This window comes from Leptodactylus fuscus, chromosome 1 (genome assembly GCF_031893055.1).
Source record: "Leptodactylus fuscus isolate aLepFus1 chromosome 1, aLepFus1.hap2, whole genome shotgun sequence".
In the NCBI taxonomy this organism is placed as follows: Eukaryota; Metazoa; Chordata; class Amphibia; order Anura; family Leptodactylidae; genus Leptodactylus; species Leptodactylus fuscus.
This window is the reverse complement of record NC_134265.1, coordinates 315,511,849-315,539,536: the sequence shown is the minus strand read 5'-3', so window position 1 is coordinate 315,539,536 and position 27,688 is coordinate 315,511,849. Positions and strand designations below refer to the sequence as shown.

General features: G+C 43.8%; 1 protein-coding gene across 7 annotated transcripts in view; it reads right to left on the bottom strand.

Moving 5' to 3' along the window:
* SLIT2 (slit guidance ligand 2) overlaps positions 1–27,688 on the bottom strand; it is a 260,033-nt gene that overhangs the window by 80,121 nt on the left and 152,224 nt on the right. For all 7 annotated transcript variants that reach the window (XM_075259851.1, XM_075259802.1, XM_075259816.1 and 4 more), the window contains exon 6: positions 4,257–4,328. In XM_075259851.1, the coding sequence (XP_075115952.1) occupies positions 4,257–4,328 (72 nt within the window). The remainder of the gene's footprint in view (positions 1–4,256; positions 4,329–27,688) is intronic.

Here is a 27,688-nt window from a genome sequence, read left to right as displayed (position 1 = left end):
TTAAACATTCTCAAAAAAAATTCTCAATTATTCTCATTCTCAAAAATTAAGTTTTAAACCTATAACACTAACACATAGCAAGACAGCAAGAGAAAATAAATGAAATTAAGTAAAATAGAATGATGCATTTCAGTAATGCTCAAAGACTTGCCTTTCGTTTCAGTAATCATATTTCCGCTTCTTTGTAGGTAAATAATGTATAAAGGGGCTTCAGTGGAGGACTTGGCTACCCAAGTAGAAATGGGCATTGTGCAGGAAGAGAGTGAGTGTGTCTTCCGCTTATCAAGGGTAGACTCGCCCTTCCAAATTTCTAGACTAATCCAGCCCTCTGCGCCATATGTCCACGCCAACATGCCCCTCCCACTTACATCAGCAGATTTTTATTAGTCGCAGTGGGCATGGGTGCGGGCGTCATAAATCCAACCGCTATATACTGCAGTTATTTTTCAGGTCATAGTCTCATTGAGTCATGATAAATCCATATAAGTCATTTCCATATGGTAAAATCCCACAAAAGTTAACGTAAATCAAACATCTTAATAAAATCATTAAAACAAATTAATGATCCTTATCCTTTTAGTGAGAGATTAAATATTTTAATGGAATTTTCTTTTTTTCACTCCATAGTAACCCCAATGTCCACCATTTTTTTTAATACATAAAGGCCTACTAGACTACTTCAAGTTTACAGTAGATTTTTGATCTCGATATTTATTCTGTTATTTAGGCAATTTTATATAATCTCTTTTGCTTTTTTGCTAAGTAACTAGCAATTTTTTTTTCTTCAATCAGAACGGTTTTTTTTTCTGCTCTTATATATAGAGCCGATATCATCTGCAGTGTTGTCCAAAGATTATGATCGCTCAAATCAGTCCCTGTCGCTAATGGGGCCCGTAATCTAATTTTTGTGTCTCCCATACCACTAGGGCCAATTTCCTAGATTTGATTAACTTATTAGTATGTTTTTGAAGTCCAGGAGGAAACTATACTAGGGAAAATAAACAGGGACATGGAAAAAATTATTCCACAAGCACATACTCTCGCTCTTATCAAATTGGGCAACCAAACTATGTGCCACGTTCAGGTACTACAAAGCCATCATTTTTTAGTAAAATAGTCTTATGGCTTTCTTTTGGCATAACCAAATTATACCCTTGATTTAGAAAGCCAAATTAGTTGCCAGTCAGATGGTTCTGACCGTAGGCCAAGTTTCAACAATGCTATGACATTGCGCTATGCTGTGCTCCATAAATACCATAAATTAACACAATATTTTAGAGAAAAAAGTATGATCAAGTGTTTAAAAAATTTTTGCAATTTTATTTTTGTAATTTCTAAATTTGTTTTTTCACACAGGCTCATCTAAGAGTATCACCCAGTAGGCATCTTTTCCAAACTACGTGTATCCTATCCAGTACCTTCAAAGTTAAGAAGATAGACTGAAATTTACAAATTCTGCGCAATTCTAACATGCCTAACCTGATTGGACAGTTGCGTCATACAATAAGAATTCTCCAATAAGTATTCTTCTTTTTTGACACAATTTTACAACTTTTTACTATGATGGTGTTTCGATGTCTTGTCGATTTAATATTCATAGAAAATCTATTTTTCTACATTCTCTTGAACTCTATGTTATAACGTCATTGAGAGATTTTACTCAAGAGAATTACATGGATAGACTGTATGTGCAATGTAAAACAAACCAGGTTTTCGGCAATCTGAGCTACAATATGAAACATACAGGACTATGAAATTTGCAAATAAATCTCGAAATAAGTCATAACTCATGATTGTTTTATGTGAGCTTTGTAAAGCTCTTTGTGCAGGTTTAATTTAACAAAACCTTGGAACAATTTTTTTTTTTTTTTAACATAAAAGGCTGTTTGCGTATTTTATAAAATAATTGTGGAAGCGGTGCTATGGCAGATACTGTTACATTGGAGCAGAAAGGAAATTTCAGATTTAATTTTGAGTTCCAAAACAGAACATTCTTTCTTTATTCTGCGTACGGTTTATGACCGAACTCATGAAAGGACATACATGCCTTCCATGGGCCTTTTGGACAACTGACCGCTACAGAGCTTGCTCTTATATGCCACCTATAATATTCTCCAGTATCTGGTGTATTAGTCATATGTATGATTGGGTTTTGTAGCACTAAAGTATAACATAGCAAATGAGTACAATGTGATAACGGATGGATGGATGGATGGATGGATAGGTTGTGCCAAACGACATACTCAGCTCTACTACAGCACAATGTATAGATAGTTTTAACTTTTTTTTTTTACAAAATTACAGCTTACGCTAGGTTCACACCTGCGTTCGGGTCTCTGCATGCAAGAAGACGGAAACCACAGACCAGGTCTCGCCGTGAGCGCTGGTGAGTGTTTTATGTTCTCCGCCGCAAAACCGTTTTTTTTTTTTTAAACCGGACACAGAGTACTGCATGTCCGACTCTGTGTCCGGATAAAAAAAAAAACGGTTTTGTGGCGGAGAGCATAAAACGTTCACCAGCGCTCACGGCCGGACATCTTTCAAACCCATTCAAATGAATGGGTGAGAGAGTCCTGCAGGTTTCTGTCTCCTGCCTCTGTTTTGTGCAGGAAACGGAAACCTGCAGAACGGAGACCGGGCGCAGATGTGAATGAGTCCTGAGAGGGAATGTTGGTTTCAACTGCAAGTGGACCCTGGTGCTTGTAATGACATTGCTAAAAATAGGTATTACACTGCATGTAATGCCTATTTTGGCTTTAGTTGGGCCTACTAGTTTTGCATTAGATCCAGAAACCTTTAGCAAAGTCACCTAAAAGAGTGGGCTTGGAATTTTTATGGGTATGCCATGAAGGTTAAATGTTAAGGTATCAGTTTCTCCATGAGATCTGGTCTGGTTAGAATTAATATATATGGTTATATTTGTATCACTTAGCACATTCTGAAGGATTTGGGCTAACATCTATCCATCCATCCATCCATCCATCCATCCATCCATCTATCCATCCATCCATCCATCCATCCATCCATCCATCCATCCATCCATCCATCCATCTATCTATCTATCTGAAGAGTAATATATATTTCACTTATATTCATCTAAAAACATTATACATAAACATATATGCTTATATACGCGCTGGTTGTTTGTTCATCTAGTCCATCAGAGGACCAGAATAAATGGACATAAGGACAACTAAAATAGCGGAGAACAACGGAGCCCAAAGGACTTCATTGACTATAATAGGGTCTACTGGTGTATGTCGAATATCCATTCTCTTTATCTAAAATAGAGGTTTTAGCGGATAGTGGGACGGATGTGATTTGTGGCAGATGTGAAACCAGCCCAACTGAGATGGGAGGTAATTACACGAACACAATGTGTGAATTATAAATGCCAATATACACCATTGCGGCGTGCACTCTCCTAGTTATGCACAGTTCTGTCAGGTATGGCTCATCTGATACAATATTATGACATAGTATTAACTCATTAATCCATATAAAAAAGGGTTTAACGGGAATATAAAAATTTGCTTGAAATTAAAACTTAAACATTTTTGCATTCAAAAAATTTGCAAGGTTTTAAAGATTTTTGTTCTAGCCATCTGGTGGTGACATTCTAGGACGCATACGGAAACGACCATGAACACAGGAACTCTCTATGGCCTGGCACTTTTCAGAAGCCCAACCATGATGTCCTTATTGTGACCAGATTATCTTATCTTGCACGAGTACCTGTCTGTTAATCTGGCCAAAATAAGGAAATCATGGCTGGATTTCTGATAAATTCCAGACCATAGAAAGCTCCTATAGTCATGGTCATAACCGCTGGCAACCAAGCAAGACAAAAGACTCACACCACAAAAGATGGTTGGACAAAATCTTCCAAATTCTGCATTTTTTTTTTCAAATTACTTATATTTACAAAAATGTTTAACTTTGACTTCAATTTGTTCCTGGGAAACCCATTTAAGGATCTGTACACCATCTAGATCTCTAGTACAACTTTGAGATGATAGCTTTCTGAATGAGACAAAGACAAAAGGAGCTGTAGTATATTATCAAAGCTTTATCTCTATGACATAGTAACATCATTTTCTGAATATTGCAAGGAATTACAGGCAATGCTTCTCCAAAAGAAAAAAGTTAGTAAGAGATAGATAGAACAATGAAATAAGGTGAGGATAGTGTAGTATAGTACGTACAGGCAGAGGCAGATCTTACTGATCCCAAGATAGAAGATAAGATGTACTCACAGCACTTCCAGGTCACGCAGGGCTCGGAACGCTCCATCTTCAATACAGCTGATCTGGTTAAAATCCAGTTGCCTGTGAACAGATGAAGGGGGATCTACATAAGATTCTAGCACTGGTATGTGATGTACATGGCTAGGCCTCCCTAACTAGCAGCTATTCCCTTCCCCTGTCCTCGTCTTCACCATGCACCATGCACTCTGCTACAGATCTGCTGCTGCTGCTGCTGCCGCCGCTCTGGATAGCAACAGTAACTCTGCAAAAGCTCGAGTAAATAATAACTGCACCTTATATTAAATGCCAAAGGAATGCAATTTCATTACATCAAGTAAAGCCATCCATTAAAAGCTCTCAGCGTCATCTCGCTGAAACAATTTCATTAAGGTAAAGGGACTGTAAATCACTTAGTGTCACATGCATCCCCTCAGTGACCTAACCGAATCCATTTATCAGAGGAGCCAGCTGCATGTTAATTTTACTATCTTTGGCGAGAAAGGGGAAGATGCTATTCCTGTTTAATATGGCTTCTTTGCTTTAAGCCCCTGCGCTGTTTCCTTTGTGTAGGACAAGTTCAGTCCAGCTGTCGGGGAGTATTTTTAGTCCAATAGCCAATATAACAAACCGTGGAAACATTTAAGGTCACGATATGAATATAGCTCGGAGGGGTAGAATGAGGTCTCTTTAATCTTCTTCATAATCTATGTCTACAGAATATCCCACAGTGACTTCACGTCTTGGAAGGTGCCGTACATTTGCCGCAGTTATCCGCAGACGTCATTGATCAGACGCAATAATAAGGAGATAATCATGTGAGGACGCAATAGGAGGAGTTGATTAACTTTGGGATAAAGAAGTTCTCCGTATTTTTGTGAATTGGTGCTGAACATGCAAGTTTTTATACAGACAGATGCAGCAGAGTGGAGTTTGTCATTTGGCACAACATATCATGAGTTCAGTTACATATCATATGGCTTAAAAAGATACGACGATGAGCTCTTATAAAATTTGCTCCTTAATATGCCCATAGCCATGTAAGTGTCTCAAGACACTACTAACTTTGGAGGACGTCAAGGTAACAAGGACTGATAGTGCCGGATATCATTACGGGGCTGGGTTGATATGCTGGGTTCTGGTGACAAACACCTTAGGCCCGGTTCACATCTGCGTTCGGTATTCCATACGGGAAGTCCGCTTGGGTACCCCCCCCCCCGAACGGAATACCAAATGCATTGACAAGCGGTGAGCAATTAAAGCACACAGACCCCATAGACTATAATGGGGTCCATGTGTTTTCCGTGCGGTGCCCGCATGAATCATACGGAGAGGAAAGTAATTCATGAAGTACTTTTCTCTCCGCATGTTCCATGTGGACACTGCGTGGAAAACACATGGACCCCATTATAGTCTATGGGGTCCGTGTTCTTTCATAAGCTCACCGCTTGTCAATGTTTGGTATTCCATTCGAGAGGGGGTCCACATGCGGACTCCCCGAATAGAATACTGATGTGAAACAGGCCTTAGAAAGGTACAATATAAGTTAATAAAAGAATATTACACACCTTACCAACCCATCACCACTTCCTTTCCACCCAACAGTCCCCCGACAGTCTCTGTATCCTCCAATGATGACACCCCAACATTGATACATGACTGCTGACTGTATTGATGACCCTCGAAACCCCTGACATCACTATTGTGACCAGTGATTGTCTGTGTCAAGACACCATCATAGGATGCCAGGATCCAGAGGCCAGTGGGGAACGGGAGCAGTAGAGGATTGGTCTAGTGAGTATTAGTTCTTTTATTATCTTAAACCTCTCTTAACATTTTATTTTTGGGGGAAGGGTCTGGACAACCCCTTTACACTTTAGTTACAAAAATAAGTGATTTTGTTCAAGCTTATGAGTTGAAGTCATCCGTTACTGGTTCAGTGTCTGCATAGAGAAGGTAAGTATGGTCTTAAGAAAAGTGTCTGCTGATAAGTTTAACTGTTTCTAATACCAACTAGCAGAATTATAAATGCAGCTCTGGGATCAGTACAAGTATAGTTTGATCCTAAGCTGTACAGCGGTCCTCATAAGACATATTTTAAGGGTTTATATAAGGATAAGAAACATATCTTCTTTCTCCTAGAAACAGCGCCACACCTGTCCGTGGGTTATGTCTGTTATTGCAGCACAGTTCCCCTGAAGTGACTGTTTGTCGTATCTTGATACAGGATATCTGAAACATCTATCACTTCCCAAAAACACAGGGATCCTATAGAAGTTGGAAGAGCCATACTGGTCTGTATTCAGTTCTGGTCTATAACTCTATAACGTATAGATGCTGATACGTAGAATGGCCCTTTAATTGCACTGCCAGTTCCCATACGAGTGATATTTCTGCTTAGCACTGCATGTATAATGCACAGCACACAGCTGCTCTATATATGTATAACGCTCCCTGGCTACTTTATTGTTCCGAACATGAAAAAAAATGCTATAAATGCTGTAGGAAACAGAATTGTGGCTTTAATACATTCCCCATCCAAGTTGGTGACTGTAACTTCGCTCGGTTTAATAGTTTAATGTTGTAGGGTCTCGGGAGACCTGCAGCATCAGAACATCCTGGAAGTGGAACATAAAATAGAGAAGACCACCCCAACACAGCAGGTGGTGTTTTTATTAAAACTGTTATTTTTTATATGTTTGGCATTTAACGCAGAATTAATAAAACATTTATATGGTGGTTTCCTTGCAAATTCTTCTTAATTACAGCCTTGCGCTATTGGAATCGGAATCACATGAGCGGGATATTTTTTAGCAGACGGTTGTCGATACGTTTTAGAACTGTACCGTGAAACGTTGAGCCTTCTGATGGGACTTTAGTTAACGCTTATGAAAATTTATTTTAGAAAAATCTGATTACTATGGCAGTCAGAGACAGATGATATTGGGGAGAATTTACTAAGACTGGTGTTGTGTACCACATCCACCGCCCTGCTGGAGCTACCTGTACCTCAAATAGTAAGAGGCTCTGTGCACAAGTCAGGGACTAGTCAGAAACTGGCATAGCTTTCAGGTATAAGTCATGACAGCTTTCTGGCATCAGATACAGCAAATTTGTCAGGTCAAGGCATCCCTGCGCCGGTCGCTTTGGTCTCCAAATCATTCTGCCCACTTAAAAAAAATCTTGCACCTACTTTACTAAAAAAAAAAGTATGAAGCGTAAATAAATAATTTTGCACAAATGGAGAAAATCTTGCACAAAATGTATTCTGATTCCATCGCAGTCAAAGATTTAGAATTTTTTATGTTGCCCATTTAGCAGATTGTAGTAGCGTACATTATACATGCATCGTAAAATGTTTTTACGGATATTTCACACCCATTTTCCATGAAAATATGTGCAAAAGTTAAATCCTGCAGAAAGCATGTAAAGTATGTGCAAGGTGCAGAATAAGAAGCTAAAAAGCTTAAGAGGTTTCATAAATCCCCCTTTGTCTAACCTAAACTCATAGAATCTGGAATCATTGTAAACATAATTTCATCACTTATCACACCAGTGATATATATCTGGGGGTCCGAAGGTGCGCCATGTCAAGACTATGCAAAATTGTATAACTGTATCATTGCACCATTCATTCCATTTATAGGGTGCTCATAGTATATAATAATTAAAATACAGTAAAAGACAAAACATTGGAGCAGTTATTAGAAAGATAGATAGATAGATAGATAGATAGATAGATAGATAGATAGATAGATAGAACTACAGAGGGTGCAGAGGTAGCAATCAGGGGCCCATATGTAATATAAAGATGCATCACCATTGTAACGTTTCGCTGTGGAGAGCATAAAACGCTCACCGGTGCTCACGGCCGGACACTTTTCAAAGCCATTCAAATGAATGGATTTGAAAAATGACTGCAGGATTCCGTCTCCTGTCCAGTGTCTGGCAGGAAACGGAAACCTGCAGAATGGAGACCCAGACGCAGACGTGAACTAGCCCATAGATAGATAGATAGATAGATAGATAGATAGACAGATATGTAGCAGAGTTAACCTGAACTTCTGCAATTGGTTAAACTGTTGCAGTATGATATCAAGAAAACAAAAACCAATAGGAGAAACATTTTGCAGACGTTAACTTGGTTAAGTTTGCTAGATAGATAGATAGATAGATAGATAGATAGATAGATAGATAGATAGATTAGATGACTTATCAATGTTACATGGTCAGTTATAAACAGATGGATAGACATAACATAGATCAGATACATAGAGCTTTAGATACATATAGTTTTAGACAGACGGATAGACATGAATAATGGGATGGATGGATGGATGGATAGATAGATAGATAGATAGATAGATAGATAGATAGATAGATGCAGATACATAGATAGATAGATAGATAGATAGATAGATAGATAGACAGTTGATGATTGTTAAGACAACCATAGACAGAAAGGTGCATAAATAGATAGATTTTTTTAAATCTATTACAGATGGGTAGATAGAAGATAGATAGATAGATAGATAGATAGATAGATAGATAGATAGATAGATAGATAGATAGATAGATGTGACTGATCAAAGTTGCTTGGACAGAGAGACAGATGGATAGTCATAATGTAGAGGGAACATGGATAGATATTGGTGGTGGTCATATATACTGCCCAGCAGAAATGAAATGCTGAATGGAGAGAAGTGTAAATTATAGGCACAGAGTTAAGACGCCACAAGAGCAGTGAGGACACTTCCCCTCCTGCGGCAGCACTTCTCCCGTTCTGCAGATTAATTCTGGCCAGCAATTAAGGGAATTGGCTTTTTATTGGAGTGATAATATAGATGTACAGTACAATACTTTCACCTCTCGGACTATCTATCAAAGTCGTTTAAATTGCTCGGCGGCATGAAATGCTCCTCTTAGTACCGCACCAAAGAGGAATTGCTTCCAGACAAATTGGCAAAATCCTTTTATGCCATCAAATTTGCTTAATGCAGTCTGTAGGTTAATTTGAAAAAGGGCGAGCTGTATGTATGCCCGTATCTTATTATCCTTAGCTGTCAATAGATAAATCATTGCTGACACAGCATCTTGTAAATCATCCTGGAGAGGAGAAATCATTGAGGACAATCATCTGGCTTGGTTTTTACAAGATACCGCTGGAGTATGAAGCGCTTAGCACCGTTTAACAAGGCTGATCTTAGATAGTCTCTTCTCATTGCCCATTTTCAGATACTTTTTATCTCAGTAACTATTAGCAAGATAGAAATGATGAGAATAAAAAAGGACAGGGACCTCAACGAAGGACGAAGGCGGATTAGGAAACTAAGTCATCTAGGGGATATATTCATCTCTATGCAGAAAAGAATCATTATTGGTTCTGTTTCTCGGAAAACTGGGTAACTATGATCGAGGCAAATAGATTCACTGCAGCTGCATACTAAATGTGTCCATACACCATCAACAGCTGGTGATCGGCCAACAGCTATTCCTCCCAATTCCTCGATTTACATGCACACTTGATTTGACCGAGTGTCAGTATTCTGTCAATGGGGAAAGGGGAGTAAACTTCTGCCAAATACCTCAACTTATTGCCCCTGAGAAAAAAAAGTGAGCACTGAAATTCACTATGTCTGATATTCCATTTGCTTTGGGAAAGACTTGGAGGCCCCATACACGAATCAGTCAATCCCACTGAAAGGTTTGACTTACATTTCTCTGTGGGCCTTAAAGGGATTGTGCCACTGTGGACACTTATCCCCTATCTAGAAGACAAGGGATAAGTGTCCATATAGCTGGGGGTCCGATCGTGGGGTCCTCCATTGATCAGGAGGACAGTGGACCAAAATCCTCCTTGTAAAAGGAGCGCCAGTGTGCTTGTGTGATTGACCATCCATTCATTTCTATGGGACTGCTGGGACTGTAAACTTCAGCAGTCCCCACAGTCCCACAGAAGTGAATAGAGCACTCTGGCGCTTTATTCGCAAGGGGCTTTAGGTGGACTTTCCTAATCACTAGAGATGAGCGAGTACTGTTAGGATCAGCCGATCCGAACAGCACGCTCACATAGAAATGAATGGACTTAGCCGGCACGCGGGGGGTTAAGCGGCCGGCCGCCGTCAAAGCGGAAGTACCAGGTGCATCCATTCATTTCTATGCGAGCGTGCTTTTCGGATCGGCTGATCCAAACAGTACTCGCTCATCTCTACTAATAACTGGGGAACCTGGCAATCAAGCCACCAGTGATTGGACATTTATCCCCTGTCATTTGGATAGGAAATAAGTGTCCATAGTGGCAGAAACACTTTAAGAATGCATAGGCAATTTGTGTGCCGCCATATGGTGCTCTTTTTTGGCATGTTTTATGTATCCTTTATTAGTAGAGATGAGCGAACAGTGTTCTATCGAACTCATGTTCGATCGGATATTAGGCTGTTCGGCATGTTCGAATCGAATCGAACACCGCGTGGTAAAGTGCGCCATTACTCGATTCCCCTCCCACCTTCCCTGGCGCCTTTTTTGCTCCAATAACAGCGCAGGGTAGGTGGGACAGGAACTACGACACCGGTGACGTTGAAAAAAGTAGGCAAAACCCATTGGCTGCCGAAAACATGTGACCTCTAATTTAAAAGAACAGCGCCGCCCAGCTTCGCGTCATTCTGAGCTTGCAATTCACCGGGGACGGAGGTTTCCATCCAGTTAGCTAGGGCTTAGATTCTGGGTAGGCAGGGACAGGCTAGGATAGGAAGGAGAAGACAACCAACAGCTCTTATAAGAGCTAAATTCCAGGGAGAAGCTTGTCAGTGTAACGTGGCACTGACGGGCTCAATCGCCGCAACCCAGCTTTCCCAGGATCCTGAATGGAATACACTGTCAGTGTATTCCCGTATACCCGATATATACCCCCGATACCCGTTCCAACGGTGTGCCCCCCCACCTTCACCCCAGAAATACACTGCAAGTCTCCTAGCAATAGGATTGGGGCTATATACACCCACTATTTTTGCTACTGCCATATAGTGCCATTGTCTCACTGGGAATTCAAAGAATATATTGGGCTTACATATAACTTCAATTCCAGGGAGAAGCTTGTCAGTGTAACGTGGCACTGACGGGCTCAATCGCCGCAACCCAGCTTTCCCAGGATCCTGAATGGAACACACTGACAGTGTATTCCCGTATACCCCATATATACACCCCAAATCCCCGTTCCAACGGTGTGCCCCCCCACCTTCACCTCAGAAATACCCTGCAAGTCCCCTAGCAATAGAATTGGGGCTATATACACCCACAATTTTTGCTACTGGTATATAGTGCCATTGTCTGACTGGGAATTCAAAGAATATATGGGGGTTACGTGCACCCACAATTTTTGCTACTGCTATACAGTTCCATTGTCTGACTGGGAATTCAAAGAATATATGGGGGTTATGTGCACCCACAATTTTTACTACTGGTATACAGTGCCATTGTCTGACTGGGAATTCAAAGAATATATGGGGGTTATGTGCACCCACAATTTTTACTACTGGTATACAGTGCCATTGTCTGACTGGGAATTCAAAGAATATATGGGGGTTATGTGCACCCACAATTTTTACTACTGGTATATAGTGCCATTGTCTGACTGGGAATTCAAAGAATATATGGGGGTTATGTGCACCCACAATTTTTAATACTGGTATACAGTGCCATTGTCTGACTGGGAATTCAAAGAATATATGGGGGTTACGTGCACCCACAATTTTTGCTACTGCTATACAGTTCCATTGTCTGACTGGGAATTCAAAGAATATATGGGGGTTATGTGCACCCACAATTTTTAATACTGGTATACAGTGCCATTGTCTGACTGGGAATTCAAAGAATATATGGGGGTTATGTGCACCCACAATTTTTAATACTGGTATATAGTGCCATTGTCTGACTGGGAATTCAAAGAATATATGGGGGTTATGTGCACCCACAATTTTTAATACTGGTATACAGTGCCATTGTCTGACTGGGAATTCAAAGAATATATTGGGGTTATGTGCACCCACAATTTTTACTACTGGTATACAGTGCCATTGTCTGACTGGGAATTCAAAGAATATATGGGGGTTACGTGCACCCACAATTTTTGCTACTGCTATACAGTTCCATTGTCTGACTGGGAATTCAAAGAATATATGGGGGTTATGTGCACCCACAATTTTTAATACTGGTATACAGTGCCATTGTCTGACTGGGAATTCAAAGAATATATGGGGGTTATGTGCACCCACAATTTTTAATACTGGTATACAGTGCCATTGTCTGACTGGGAATTCAAAGAATATATGGGGGTTACGTGCACCCACAATTTTTGCTACTGCTATACAGTTCCATTGTCTGACTGGGAATTCAAAGAATATATGGGGGTTATGTGCACCCACAATTTTTAATACTGGTATACAGTGCCATTGTCTGACTGGGAATTCAAAGAATATATGGGGGTTATGTGCACCCACAATTTTTACTACTGGTATACAGTGCCATTGTCTGACTGGGAATTCAAAGAATATATGGGGGTTATGTGCACCCACAATTTTTACTACTGGTATACAGTGCCATTGTCTGACTGGGAATTCAAAGAATATATGGGGGTTATGTGCACCCACAATTTTTACTACTGGTATATAGTGCCATTGTCTGACTGGGAATTCAAAGAATATATGGGGGTTATGTGCACCCACAATTTTTACTACTGGTATACAGTGCCATTGTCTGACTGGGAATTCAAAGAATATATGGGGGTTATGTGCACCCACAATTTTTAATACTGGTATATAGTGCCATTGTCTGACTGGGAATTCAAAGAATATATGGGGGTTATGTGCACCCACAATTTTTAATACTGGTATATAGTGCCATTGTCTGACTGGGAATTCAAAGAATATATGGGGGTTATGTGCACCCACAATTTTTAATACTGGTATACAGTGCCATTGTCTGACTGGGAATTCAAAGAATATATGGGGGTTATGTGCACCCACAATTTTTACTACTGGTATACAGTGCCATTGTCTGACTGGGAATTCAAAGAATATATGGGGGTTACGTGCACCCACAATTTTTGCTACTGCTATACAGTTCCATTGTCTGACTGGGAATTCAAAGAATATATGGGGGTTATGTGCACCCACAATTTTTAATACTGGTATACAGTGCCATTGTCTGACTGGGAATTCAAAGAATATATGGGGGTTATGTGCACCCACAATTTTTACTACTGGTATATAGTGCCATTGTCTGACTGGGAATTCAAAGAATATATGGGGGTTATGTGCACCCACAATTTTTAATACTGGTATACAGTGCCATTGTCTGACTGGGAATTCAAAGAATATATGGGGGTTATGTGCACACACAATTTTTACTACTGGTATACAGTGCCATTGTCTGACTGGGAATTCAAAGAATATATGGGGGTTATGTGCACCCACAATTTTTACTACTGGTATACAGTGCCATTGTCTGACTGGGAATTCAAAGAATATATGGGGGTTATGTGCACCCACAATTTTTACTACTGGTATATAGTGCCATTGTCTGACTGGGAATTCAAAGAATATATGGGGGTTATGTGCACCCACAATTTTTACTACTGGTATACAGTGCCATTGTCTGACTGGGAATTCAAAGAATATATGGGGGTTATGTGCACCCACAATTTTTAATACTGGTATATAGTGCCATTGTCTGACTGGGAATTCAAAGAATATATGGGGGTTATGTGCACCCACAATTTTTAATACTGGTATACAGTGCCATTGTCTGACTGGGAATTCAAAGAATATATTGGGGTTATGTGCACCCACAATTTTTACTACTGGTATACAGTGCCATTGTCTGACTGGGAATTCAAAGAATATATGGGGGTTACGTGCACCCACAATTTTTGCTACTGCTATACAGTTCCATTGTCTGACTGGGAATTCAAAGAATATATGGGGGTTATGTGCACCCACAATTTTTAATACTGGTATACAGTGCCATTGTCTGACTGGGAATTCAAAGAATATATGGGGGTTATGTGCACCCACAATTTTTACTACTGGTATATAGTGCCATTGTCTGACTGGGAATTCAAAGAATATATGGGGGTTATGTGCACCCACAATTTTTAATACTGGTATACAGTGCCATTGTCTGACTGGGAATTCAAAGAATATATTGGGGTTATGTGCACCCACAATTTTTACTACTGGTATACAGTGCCATTGTCTGACTGGGAATTCAAAGAATATATGGGGGTTACGTGCACCCACAATGTTTGCTACTGCTATACAGTTCCATTGTCTGACTGGGAATTCAAAGAATATATGGGGGTTATGTGCACCCACAATTTTTAATACTGGTATACAGTGCCATTGTCTGACTGGGAATTCAAAGAATATATGGGGGTTATGTGCACCCACAATTTTTACTACTGGTATATAGTGCCATTGTCTGACTGGGAATTCAAAGAATATATGGGGGTTATGTGCACCCACAATTTTTACTACTGGTATACAGTGCCATTGTCTGACTGGGAATTCAAAGAATATATGGGGGTTATGTGCACCCACAATTTTTAATACTGGTATATAGTGCCATTGTCTGACTGGGAATTCAAAGAATATATGGGGGTTATGTGCACCCACAATTTTTAATACTGGTATACAGTGCCATTGTCTGACTGGGAATTCAAAGAATATATGGGGGTTATGTGCACCCACAATTTTTACTACTGGTATACAGTGCCATTGTCTGACTGGGAATTCAAAGAATATATGGGGGTTACGTGCACCCACAATTTTTGCTACTGCTATACAGTTCCATTGTCTGACTGGGAATTCAAAGAATATATGGGGGTTATGTGCACCCACAATTTTTAATACTGGTATACAGTGCCATTGTCTGACTGGGAATTCAAAGAATATATTGGGAATACAAATACCCTCATTTCTTGCTACTGCCATATAGTGCCAGTGTCTGACTGGGAATTCAAAGAATATATTGGGGTTATGTGCACCCACAATTTTTACTACTGGTATATAGTGCCATTGTCTGACTGGGAATTCAAAGAATATATGGGGGTTATGTGCACCCACAATTTTTAATACTGGTATACAGTGCCATTGTCTGACTGGGAATTCAAAGAATATATGGGGGTTATGTGCACCCACAATTTTTACTACTGGTATACAGTGCCATTGTCTGACTGGGAATTCCACAAATAATTTGGGGATTCATTCACCCTACATCTCAGGCTCTTGCCATATTCACCCAGGTTGTCAGTGATGCACCAGCTCGTTCCCAGACAGCTCGGCCCGAAAAACACGTTACCTATATAGAGGATTTGGACAATGAAGACAACATGTTCTAAATCTAATGTCTGCACCTTCTCCAGAATTAAAATAAAGGCAGCGTTTAACTTTCAAATAGCACTGCACAAAGGAAGAGCTTATCAGCTTGTCTCATGACATGCTACTGAAAAGTTTCATTTGTGTATCTTAATGTAAATATAGTTGTATAAGCTTTTTGGGTTTTAGGCACTGCCAAGTTATTTATTACCACCCGCTCCCTTATAATGATGATGACGCCAAAGTCACTGTGGGTGTTCAGAGCTCACAGCTTTGGGTGACATTTGTCTTGCTCTCTGTCGGTACCAGCTGTCTTTTTGGATACCGTAAAGTTATGTTGACTTTATTAACAGCTATAGAAGCTTTAGCCAGGTTGTGACGGTGTGTAACCCTAACAACACTAAGTGGGATACACATTAATAGTCAGTCTATGTACGCTAAACGTATCACTGAAGTAATTTTTTTTCCCTCTCCCCTAATATAAGAAAGGAACAGACATTAGACCTAGACCGGGGTTCGAGGCTTGAAAAAATCCAGTATTATTTGTTCTTCATGATGTGAAATATGTGTTGAAAAGCAACCCAAGATGAAGTCAGCCATGTGTGCCAGTGTGTTACTTGGCATGCCTTTGCTGGCCCCAACTGTAAGGGTCACTCTCCATTTCCTCCATTTTCCACTCCCCTTCACACCATTTGTGGTGAAGCAATGGGATGCACTGAAGTGCACCCTCTAGCCTCGTGTGGGATAGGGACATCAGATGCCACTCCAACCCCCTCGTCTTCCTCCGCCAGCCAACGGTGCGAAGATGAGAGGAGTGTGCTCTGAATGTTTTCTGCCTAGCAGAGGCTAGTTCTCACTTACGAAAATGGCCCCACTTTGACCTGTATATCAGGCACAATGGTGTAGGTTTCAAAGAAACATGGCACCAACAAGTTGGAAAACGTGGGCCATGCGTGGACCGTGTTTGAGTCTGGCAAGCTCCAGATCTGCTACCAGGTTCCAGCCATTATCACAGGCGCAAAAATGCCAGGCCCCAGGTGTAGCAGGGAAAAAAAAATGCCATCTCAGCCAGGATGGCATCCCTGACCTCGGAGGCACTGTGCTGTCTGTCCCCCAAGCTGATCAGTTTCAGCACGGCCTGCTGACATCTCCCCATGCCAGTGTTACAGTGTTTTCCGCTAGTAGCTGGGGTGGAGGTTGCAGCTTCGTAGGGTTTCAGTCTACTCCTGCCATGAATTTTGGCCTGGGAGAGGAGATAGGCCACCCCAGTTTGCACCCGGGGAACAGACTCCACCACATTCACCCTGCCTGTCATTAAAGATAAGCACTGCAGCATCCCTGACCACAGGCGCTTGTCCATGTGTCGGTGGTCAAGTGGACCTTGCAGCAAAGCGCAGAGCTCTGGGCCCGACTGATGTTATGGGACACATGCAGGCGCAAGGCAGAGACAGCACACCAAGAGAAGTAGTAACGGCTAGGCCCAGCATAGAGAGGTGCCCCAGCTGCCATCTGCTGACGGAAGGCCTGGGTCTCCAGAAGCATAAACAAACACCAACATCTCCAGGGCCAGCAGTTTATCGATGAGGCTGTTACAGGCTTGGGCATGGGGGTGGGTTGTATTGTACTTCTGCCTGCAATGAAAAGCTTGGGAAATGTGGAGTGGCTGGGAAGAGGCGCATGATGGTGCAGGCCAAAAGGGCGCATGAGGGTGAACTCCCCAATGTGTCAGAGATAGGTGTGTAGGTGTCCTTGCATCATATACTTGCACCATATTTGGCTTTGGAAGTTAATTTTGTGCCAAAAAGTGGTTAAGACAGCGATCCCTCAGCTACTCCCGTTACACTGTCTATTGAAGTTACCATCTGTGGAAGTGGACCACCATTTCTAAGATCCCAAAGGAAGCAGGCAAGAGATGTGCAGTTCAGAAAAAAAGATGAGAAAATAAGTTTAGGCTGTAGAGCACAGAGGGATCGGAGAGGACAGAGCTGGTGTCGGCCAGGTATTCCCACAACATGCGCCTATACTTGTCCCTCCTGGTGACACTAGGCCCCTGAGTGGCAGTAATTTGTCCAGGGGGGCCATTAACGTGTTCCAGACCTAGGAATAAGTCTTCCAACAGGGTAGAGTTTTGCATGCCTTTGCTTCTACCCACTGTTTTTGCTGCTTAGCTTCCCTCCACATCTACTCTGCTTTCACCCCTAAACATCACCCCAGTTTATGCCTTTGCTTCTACCCAGGTTTTTTGTTGATTTAGCTTCCCTCTACATCTACACTGCTTTAGCCCCTAGACATCACCCCTGTCCATGTGGGGTCGGTGGCCTCATCATCCACCAACTCCTCTTCCAATTGCGCACTGCCCCCTTACTGCAAACCGCACATGACCACAGCTTGCCTTGATGGCAACTGTGTCTCATGATCCCCACTTAGGTCCAGACAAGTCGGTGGCGGGTCCAAAACCCCAAAATTGGAAGGAAATGGCAGATGCTGCAGTATTTCTAACACCTGTTCCTGGTGCTCGGGCCTGGTCTGTGTTGTACCCTGCACCCTGCTTAACGCATCTGCCATATCCGAAGTTGTGCTGAGCGCATGCTAATGTTTCGTGTCCAGTGCAATGGATGGGATGGGATTTCACATAAGTCTGCCACCCATGGCCACTCATGGTTGAGCAACTGAGGGAGTTGACTTTGATGAACCCGAGGGTTTTGGAGTTGGAACTACATCAAAGGTCTGTGCTGCTCACACACTCTGCTCAACACATGATATGTTTAGTGCCAGCAGTGTGGAGACGTCGCACAACAGCCGTTGTTCCAGCAGGTACAGGCGTTGTAGGAGTGCATAGAGGCTAGCAGCGGCAACTATACACTTTAAAAACTATCCGCACAAGCACCACACTTTCACCAGTAGCTCAGGAACATTGGGGTACCTTTTTCAAAAGATTAGCAGCAATGAGTTAAAAACGTGGCCCAGGCATGGAATATGTTGCAGGCTGCCAAGCTACAGAGCCAATCCCAGGTTACGGCCATTATCACACATGACAACATGCCTGGGCCCAGGTGCAGTGACAAAAACCACATTGCCGTCTCATCGAGGATGGCATGACTCACTTTGTAGGCAGTGTGCTGTCTGGCCCCCAAGCTGATGAGCTTCAGCACGGCCCGCTGACGTCTCCCCACACCAGTGTTGCAGCGTTTCCAGCTCGTAGCTGGGGTCAATTTAACAGCGGAGGAGGGTGGTGTTTCAGCCCTCCTCCCAGGAATGTTGTGTGGGGAGACAAGTCAGGCCACCACATTTTGCGACCCGGTCCACGCCTCAACTACATTCAACCACTGTGCCCAAATTGAAAGTTAGCGTCCCTGTCCGCATGCACTTGTCCATTCGTAACTGGTCACATGGAACTTTAGGGCTAAGCGCTGAATTTAGGGACCGCCTCATGTTTGGGGGAAAGTGCTGGTGTGGACGGCACAGTGCGGTGGCGCAGTAGACACTCTGCCCAAAAAGGGCAGAGTGTCCCCCAGCCGGGATTCCAACATCTCCTGGGCCAGATTTCTTGAGATGAGGCCGTTGAAGCCTTGGGCATGTGGGTGGGTTGCGCTGTACTTTAGCATGAAATGAAAGGCTTGGGAGATGGGGAGTTGCTGGGAAGAGGCGCATGATGGCGCGGGCAAAAGGAGAAATGGCAGGAAAAGGTGAGGATAAGGGTGAACTCCCCAAAGTGTCAGAGGCAGATGTGGAGGTGTCCTGGCTCCTGGTCTGGACTGCAGCGCCAGCCCTGTCAACAGTGGAAGAGGCAGTGGCCGCCAGGCCAAACGACGATTATCCTGCGCTTGCTCTCACCCACTGAGCCCAGGGGCAGCGGGGATAAACAAATTGCCATCTCATCCAGGATGGCATCCCTGACCTCAGAGGCAATGTGCTGTCCGTCTCCCAAGCTGATGAGCTTCAGCCCAGCCTGCTGACGTCTCCCCACACCAGTGTTGCAGCGTTTTCAGCTCGTAGCTGGGGTCAATCTAACAGCGGAGGAGGAGGAGGGTGGTGTTTCAGCCCTCCTCCCAGGAATGTTTTGTGGGGAAACAAGTCAGGAAAATTCTTGAAACGGGAGAGTTTTGCATCTTTGCCCTTGCTGCCTATGGACATCCCTTTGCCTCTAGCCACCATTTTCCCTGCTTTGCTTGCCTCCACATCCACACTGCTTTTGCCCCTAGACATCACCCCAGTCCATGCCTTAGCTTGTACCCCCCAGTTTTTCCTGCTTAGCTTGCCTCCACATCCACACTGCTTTTGCCCCTAGACATCACCCCAGTCCATGCCTTAGCTTGTACCCCCAGTTTTTCCTGCTTAGCTTGCCTCCACATCCACACTGCTTTTGCCCCTAGACATCATCCCTATCCATGCCTCTTCCCCTAGCCATAACTCTGCCACCCCTGGAAACTCATGGTGCAGAAACTTTGGTTGCTGACTTTGAGGAACCCTTGGGTTTTGTAGATGGAACTCCATCAAAGGTCTGTGCAGCTCACACACCCTGCTCAAGATATGGTATTGTAGGGTTTCAGCGTGTGTGAATGACGGACAACAGCCTGTGTTTGGACAGATGTAGGCCTTGCTAGAGTGTTTTTAGGCTAGCAGCGACTCCTGTGCACTTGCAAAAGTGGGCGCACAAGCGCCGCATTTTCAACAGTAGCTTCGGTACATTTGGGTATGTTTTTAAAAAACTTTGCACCACTAGGTTAGACGTGGGCCAAACATGGAACGTGTTGGAGGCTGGCAAGCTCCAGAGCCGCTACCAGGTTCCAGCCATTATCACAGGCGTAAAAATGCCAGGCCCCAGGTGTAGCAGGGAAAAAAAAATGCCATCTCAGCCAGGATGGCATCCCTGACCTCGGAGGCACTGTGCTGTCTGTCCCCCAAGCTGATGAGCTTCAGCACCGCCTGCTGACGTCTCCCCACACCAGTGTTTTAGCGTTTGCCGCTAGTAGCTGTGGTGGAGGTTGCAGCGTCGTAGGGTTTCAGTCTACTCCTGCCATGAATTTTGGCCTGGGAGAGGAGATAGGCCACCCCAGTTTGCACCCAGGGAACAGACTCCACCACATTCACCCTGCCTGTCATTAAAGATAAGCACTGCAGCATCCCTGACCACAGGCGCTTGTCCAAGTGTCGGTGGTCAAGTGGACCTTGCAGCAAAGCGCGGAACTAAGGGCCCACCTGATGTTGAGTGACACGTGCTGGTGCAAGGCGGGGACGCCACACCGGGAGAAGTTGAGACGGCTAGGGACGGCATAGTGAGGTGCCACAGTTGCCATCAGGTCCGGGAAGGCGGGAGTTTCAACAAGCCGGAACGCCAACCTCTCCTGGGCCAGCAGTTTAGCGATGTTGGCGTTCTAGGCTTGCGTGGGTGGGTGGTTAGCGGTGTATTTCTGCCGGCGCTCCAATGTCTGAGAGATGGTGGGTTGTTGTAAAGAAGCGCCTGATGGTGCCTTTGATGGTGCAGGAGAAGGAGATAAGACAGAAACAGGGGAGGATGAGGGAGAAGTCAACAAAGTGGCGGAGGCAGATGAAGTGATGTCCTGGCTCGTCCTCTGGAGTGCATCGCCAGCACTGTGAGCAGAGGCAGTGGCATGAACGGCGGGCGACGTTTGTCCTGCCGTTGCTGCCTGCCACTGATTCCATTGCTTGGATTCCAAATGACGGTGCATTGAAGTGGTGGACAGGTTGCTCTTCTCAGGGCCCCTACTCGATTTCGAGAGGCAAATTGTGTAGACGACACTATATCTGTCCTCGGCGCATTCCTTGAAAAAACTCTACACCTTCAAGAAACGTGCCCTCGATGGGGGAGTTTTTCTGGGCTGGGTACAAAAGGGAACATCTTCGGACATTCCGGGTCTGGCCTGGCTTCGGCAAAGCAGCTGACCTCTGCCTCTGGACATGTCTCTGCCTCTAGCTACCTAGCTACCCTTTTTGGTGCTGCACCTGCCTCAACATCCACACTACTTTCCCAGCTTGACATCTGCCTTGTCCAGGTGGGGTCGGTGTCCTCGTCGTCCACCACCTCCTCTTCCAACTCCTGTCTCGCCTCCTCCTCCTGCACAATGCGCATGTCAACTGGCTGCCCTGACAGCAACTGCGTCTCATCGTCGTCGATGAGGGTGGGTTGCTGGTCATCCGCCACCAAATCGACCGGAGATGGAATGGAGGAGACTCTAGTGTTTGAGCATCTGGACACAGATACTCGTCTGTTAGGTCCGTGGAATCGCGAAATGGAGGGGCAGGTTGCGGTACAGTCAAAGGAAGGGAGAACAGCTCTGGGGAGCAGGGACAGTTGGGGTTATTGTTCTGGGAAGATTGGGAATTTTGGGTGGAAGGAGGACAAGACTGTTGGGTAAGAGGAGGTAGAGGCTGACTGGCTGGTGGACAATGTGCTTTAAGCGTTATCTGACAGCCATTGCAAGATCTGTTCCTGGTTCTCGGGCCTACTAATCTTTGTACCATTCAGCCTAGTTAATGTGGAACTTTTGTGCAAAGCGCAGAACTTAGGGCCCGCCTGATGTTAAGGGACACACGCTGGTACAAGGCTCAACTCACCCTAAGTGCCAAAAACACTGCTGGTGCAAGGCTCTACTCATGCCAAGGGCCTCAATCTCTGCTGGTAGCTCAGCTTAAGGTCCTGTAACTTTGTTTGGAAGGGCTCATGTTAAGGGCTAGAAAAGTGAATTTTGGAAGGTCTTACCACATCACACACACACACACACACACACACACACACTCAAAATGACAGTTAAGGGTGAGGGCTTTTGGAATTCCCATTGCCTATTCCATTTGTGGTTGTCATGGGGAACGTGATTTAAAGGGGTGGTTGTTACTGTTTGTTGAGCTTAAATTGGGGTTTGTGTCCATCCATTTGGGGAGTAAAGAAGGTTTCCAGGTATTTTCCCACTTTGATAGAGGTTTTTTTGAATGTGGAAAGTGTGTAGTTGTTAGGCAGTGATGTTGGGGTAATAGAGGGTCTTTGGTGTGTTAGATGCCCCCAGACATGCTTCCCCTGCTGTCCCAGTGTCATTCCAGAGGTGTTGGCATCATTTCCTGGGGTGTCATAGTGGACTTGGTGACCCTCCAGACACGGATTTGGGTTTCCCCCTTAACGAGTATCTGTTCCCCATAGACTATAATGGGGTTCGAAACCCGTTCGAACACACGAACATTGAGCGGCTGTTCGAATCGAATTTCGAACCTCGAACATTTTAGTGTTCGCTCATCTCTATTTATTAGAATTATTTCCGTATATTAGCAGCTAATGGAAGATGGCAATTTTATAAACACAAAAGAAGTCCTACAGGGGTGCAGTGTGCATGAGCCCAAACAGGTAAAAGATAAGTTGTCACCCAACTTACCCATAGTGACAAATTAGCTTCATTATGAAGACCTATATACTATAGTCTATTCCGTTGCATAACTGGTCAGGAAGTAGGGAACGTATAAAGACTGGCATTCTGTATGCCAGTCTTAATCAATTCCCCAGCTAGTGTGAATGGTGCCTGAATTATGAAGCTCTGGCTTCATAATAATTCTGACGTACTCCCATACTGGTACGGATTTCCTATATAATTGATACCGCTTTCCTCTGCCCGGGCCTGCCTTGATTTCGGCCCATTTTCATAAAGTCTGCTGAGCAGGGTGCAGAAAGAAGAAATTGGTGCATCATCAAAATTACTGAGCACTAAAAATACTCCATAGCCATTCTCATCTACGCAAGCCTTCTGATATTGAGGGAATAGTAAATCCCCCCCACCCCATGTGCTGTGGTTATAGGGGTGCAGTTTTGTATCTTGTTTCCATACATTTTGTGGATTGTGAGGTCTACTATCCGTGTGTAAGGCCCGTCACCCTCCACATACCCTGGCACTAACCCATAAATGCCACAATTACGTTACCACCTCCCTGCTTTCTGGAATAAACATAAATATGGCTTCTCAGGGCTGAGGCGGTGCTGAGACGTGTAGGGCCGGTCCGTAGGTTGATTACATAAGCACTTTATGGTCTCCCTCTCCTAAGTGCATTACATTAACTAAATGAAAAGGAGCCATTAAGAATTTACTGGTTCAATTAACCTGAAAAATGCCACTTCAGCTCCTACATTTTATGTGGGGAATATGTGAGGGAAATTCTATTAGTGGCAGTATGGCAGCTGCCACCAGCACGGGTAAGGGTCAGAGGGGCGCATTATTTTGTAGCATTCAGTCTGGGGGCTGTGTACAATGACTGGACTGAGTGGAGGAGATCTGTATTCACATATACAACAGACTGCTCCGAATGCGAGGAGATGTCCTGAATGTACGATGACACTGCAGATATCTCAGAGCACACCAGAGCCCTCCAACCTACGTCCTGCCAGGCGTTGCATAACTACAAGTCTCAGCATGCCCCTCTCCCGACCACTTGCAAACCATGATCTCAAATATTGAGGTCTCGGCTATTGTGTGACTCTTACATCAGTGCTGTAGGAGTTGCCGTGTTTTAGAATAATACGGCTCAGGAATATAGATGTAGCAGAGCTCTGGAGACTCTGCCGCAGTGTCCACCTGAAATTCGCTTTTCATCCACGACTTTCAGTTTGAAAACAATGGACACCCGACGGATCTCATGATAGTCAATGAGCTCTGTATCTAACCTGTCCGTTGTTCTGGTCTGTAAACCTAACGTCAGTTTGTTATTAGAGATGACCGAGTACTATTTGAAACTCCCGTTTGGAATAGCACACACTCATAGGAATGAATGGACGCAGCCGGCACACAGGGGGTTAAGCGGCTGACTGCCAGCAAAGTTGGCGTGCCGGCCGCTTCCATTCATTCCTATGGGTGCATGCTATTCGAAACGGCCGTTTTCTGCACACAGATTCCATGCCACAAAATGCAGCAAGTTTTCTTACAATTTTGGGGATCTATTGAAATTTCTCCGCACTGGTGTGTTCAATGACCAACGTAACGTAGCTATGCCTTTGTTTATCTTTATGAACCATTATCCAGAGAGCATGACATTTCACGTGTTATTGGACAGAAAATATAGAATTATAGAATTGTGACAACAAAGATGGTATTGGACGTTTTACAGAGTCTTGCACCCTGGACCAGAGGTTTCCCACTTTAGGGTGCATTCACATGGAGTAACGTGCCGCGTGACCTGGCACGTATACGCCGTGTGAGATTTTGAGCGCTGTATACGCTCCCATTGATTTCAATGGGAGTTAGTCTCGTATACACCGCGTTATTTTGCAGCCGTAAAATCACGGCTGCAAAATAACGCGGTGTATACGAGACTAACTCCCATTGAAATGAATGGGAGCGTATACGGCACTCAAAATCTCACACGGCGTATACGTGCCAGGTCACGCGGCACGTTACTCCGTGTGAATGCACCCTAATACCTTTCTTCTATGGCCCTTTGGACAGTTTCTAACCCCATGTTTGCTAATACAGATCCTTTGTAGTGGGGAATCTAATGTAAAGGGACTTGGGGCCAACCAGGACTGGTCTCATCTTTTCTGCATGGCTGGCTCTCTAGTATGTAACCTTTGCAACTTAGCTACTTGATCTTCAAATGACTGGTGCCTTCAAATTCTAATATAGGGAATCGGTGTCTGACATATGGTTCACTTATGTGCCAGTTAGTCTTGGGATGAGAACATGCATGCCTTTTACCGGGCCAAGACAAGCTTGCTTCAATTTATGATGATTTTAGTAAAGGTGAAAGTAGCCAAGACTCCTATTATTAGGGATTCAGGCTAGGTTCACATCTATATTGGAGTCTCCATTGGAGACTACGTTGCAGATTCTGCCTAAAATCAGTGGAGAGAAAAATCCTGCAAGGAGAGAATACCAGGCAGACCCCTTTATAAAGTGGTTGCCCCAGATAACTGCTTTTTGGGCGTACAAGCTCACATTTTTGCAATATAGTGTCAGTAATGGTCCCCTTACTGGTGGTGATCTCCATGCGGGAGAACAACTCCCATCCCATGTAGGAGACTGTGATAGCACTGGGCAGTACTGTCAGCGACTGACTGCTTCACCCCAAGTGTGAGAAGGGGCGTTATTAGCGATCCTTCCTCCAAGCCATGGTCAGGCTATATAATCTACATCAGACTAAGCGGAGATCACTCTGCATAGAGAACTAAATGATCCTGAAGTCTTTCTTTTTAGTTGCCATGACTCCTAGTAACTTTTTCTATCTGCTATGAGCTTGTATGTGTCCTTATGTACTGTATTATCCATGCTACTGTAACATACTGAATTTCCCCATGGTGGGACTATTAAATGATTATCTTATCTTAGTGGCGCTTCAGCTCCTGTGATGGCGTCATGTATACAAAGACTTCCGTCTGTGTGTCCTTCTCCTACAGCGGAAACTGCTTCCTCTCTGTAGTCCTTGTCCATCTAATCTCTGCACTGTGTGGCAGCGCTAGTATGTACTAACATGCGCTCCCTTTCCCTGTACTGTTGAGATCAATAGCGCATGCGCACATTGGAAAAATGCTAGACTCAAGCCTCTTGCACTTGACCGTAGTCTTCATCCTCTATTGTAGATCCACAATCGCGGATACAAGTTTGGACTCATTCATTTCCATGCATCCATCCTTTTTTTGCCTTTAAGACTCCCTACCTCACCTGGATCTCTTCAATGAGTATCCCCAGAAGCACAATACCTTAAATACCCCCCTCTCTGCTGCAAGACATTTCCTTGCCTCACAGGTCAGTCACTCTAATGTCTTCTAAGTCACCTGCAATTGTCATTCCTTTACCACTAACCTGCGCTTTCTCCTGTCCCTCAGAACCGCAAGTCAACAGCTGCGCGCAGATACAGCCGTGAACTGTGAAACAAGACTGAAAAATGACAGGCTGTCTAAGCAGCAAATATTTCATCCATTTTTCATGTAACGGTAAAGGAGGGGGAAAAGGAAAAGCCCCCAAAGTAAATGAAATAGGCCGTTTATAAATATCACTGGTAAGAAATCATCATTGTCAATATCAGAAGCCATTTACTAAATCATTATGTATCAGATAATAAGGCAGCAGGGCCATAAGCAGAGATGACTGAGCAGCACGTCAGGCGGCAGGGAGACAAGGCATACAGATTATACGTGGTTCCATATATCACTATTATCCACTCTACCTAGTATAAAGCTACGGGTGCCAGGATGTCTCTTATACATAAAGTGCTATTGATGTCTAACAGTAAGAATGAAGATTGATAGGAAGTCTGAGACACACACATCTTCTATTTACCTACTAATGCTCTTGTGTTCACATACTATACTATAATCAAATGTAGCAGGGCTGAATGTGTTATTTATCCCTTCCATATCTTTATCTATGGCCATACACAATCAGATTAAACTTGTCCCAACCAATTCCAGTTGTGGTGACTCTCCCCTGGTGGCAGATGTCAGGCTTGAACTGCTGGAGTTCAACATGCCTGATTTTTCATTGCAACATCAGCAAGTTAAAGCTTTCGTCTCCACGTGTACAATACACCACCATTATTCTTGAAGCCTTAAGGCTCATGCAGACAACCACATTGATCACGCAGTTGGGTGACATTCGGTGTGACATCTAAGAGTCATCCATATGCATTATGTGATACGTTCACATCTATGGGGCTTTCAGATCCATTCCGTTCCAAAGACACCGAGTAGAATAGAACCTGCTCTATAATCATCTGTGTTATCGGAACAGAATGGATACAAAAGCCCCATAGACGTGAATGGATCGCGGAATGCACTCAGATGTCATCCATGGTAAACTCGGCCCCCAAATCATATGCACACACATGCACTGTAATGCCTTCTCCTGCTGACCTACCTATAGTATAGACCGGGTAGACAACCTTCGGCACTCCAGCTGTTGTAAAACTATAACTCCCAGCATGCATACTTGCTCTGCTGTTCTTGAAACCCCCATGAAAGTGAATGGAGCAGGTTGGGAGTTGTAGTTTCCCAGCAGCTGGAGTGCCAATGGTTGCTGACCCCTGGTATAGGGAATAGTGATTTTTAATATGAATCCTCCACAGGATGTATTAGCCGATCTTTTC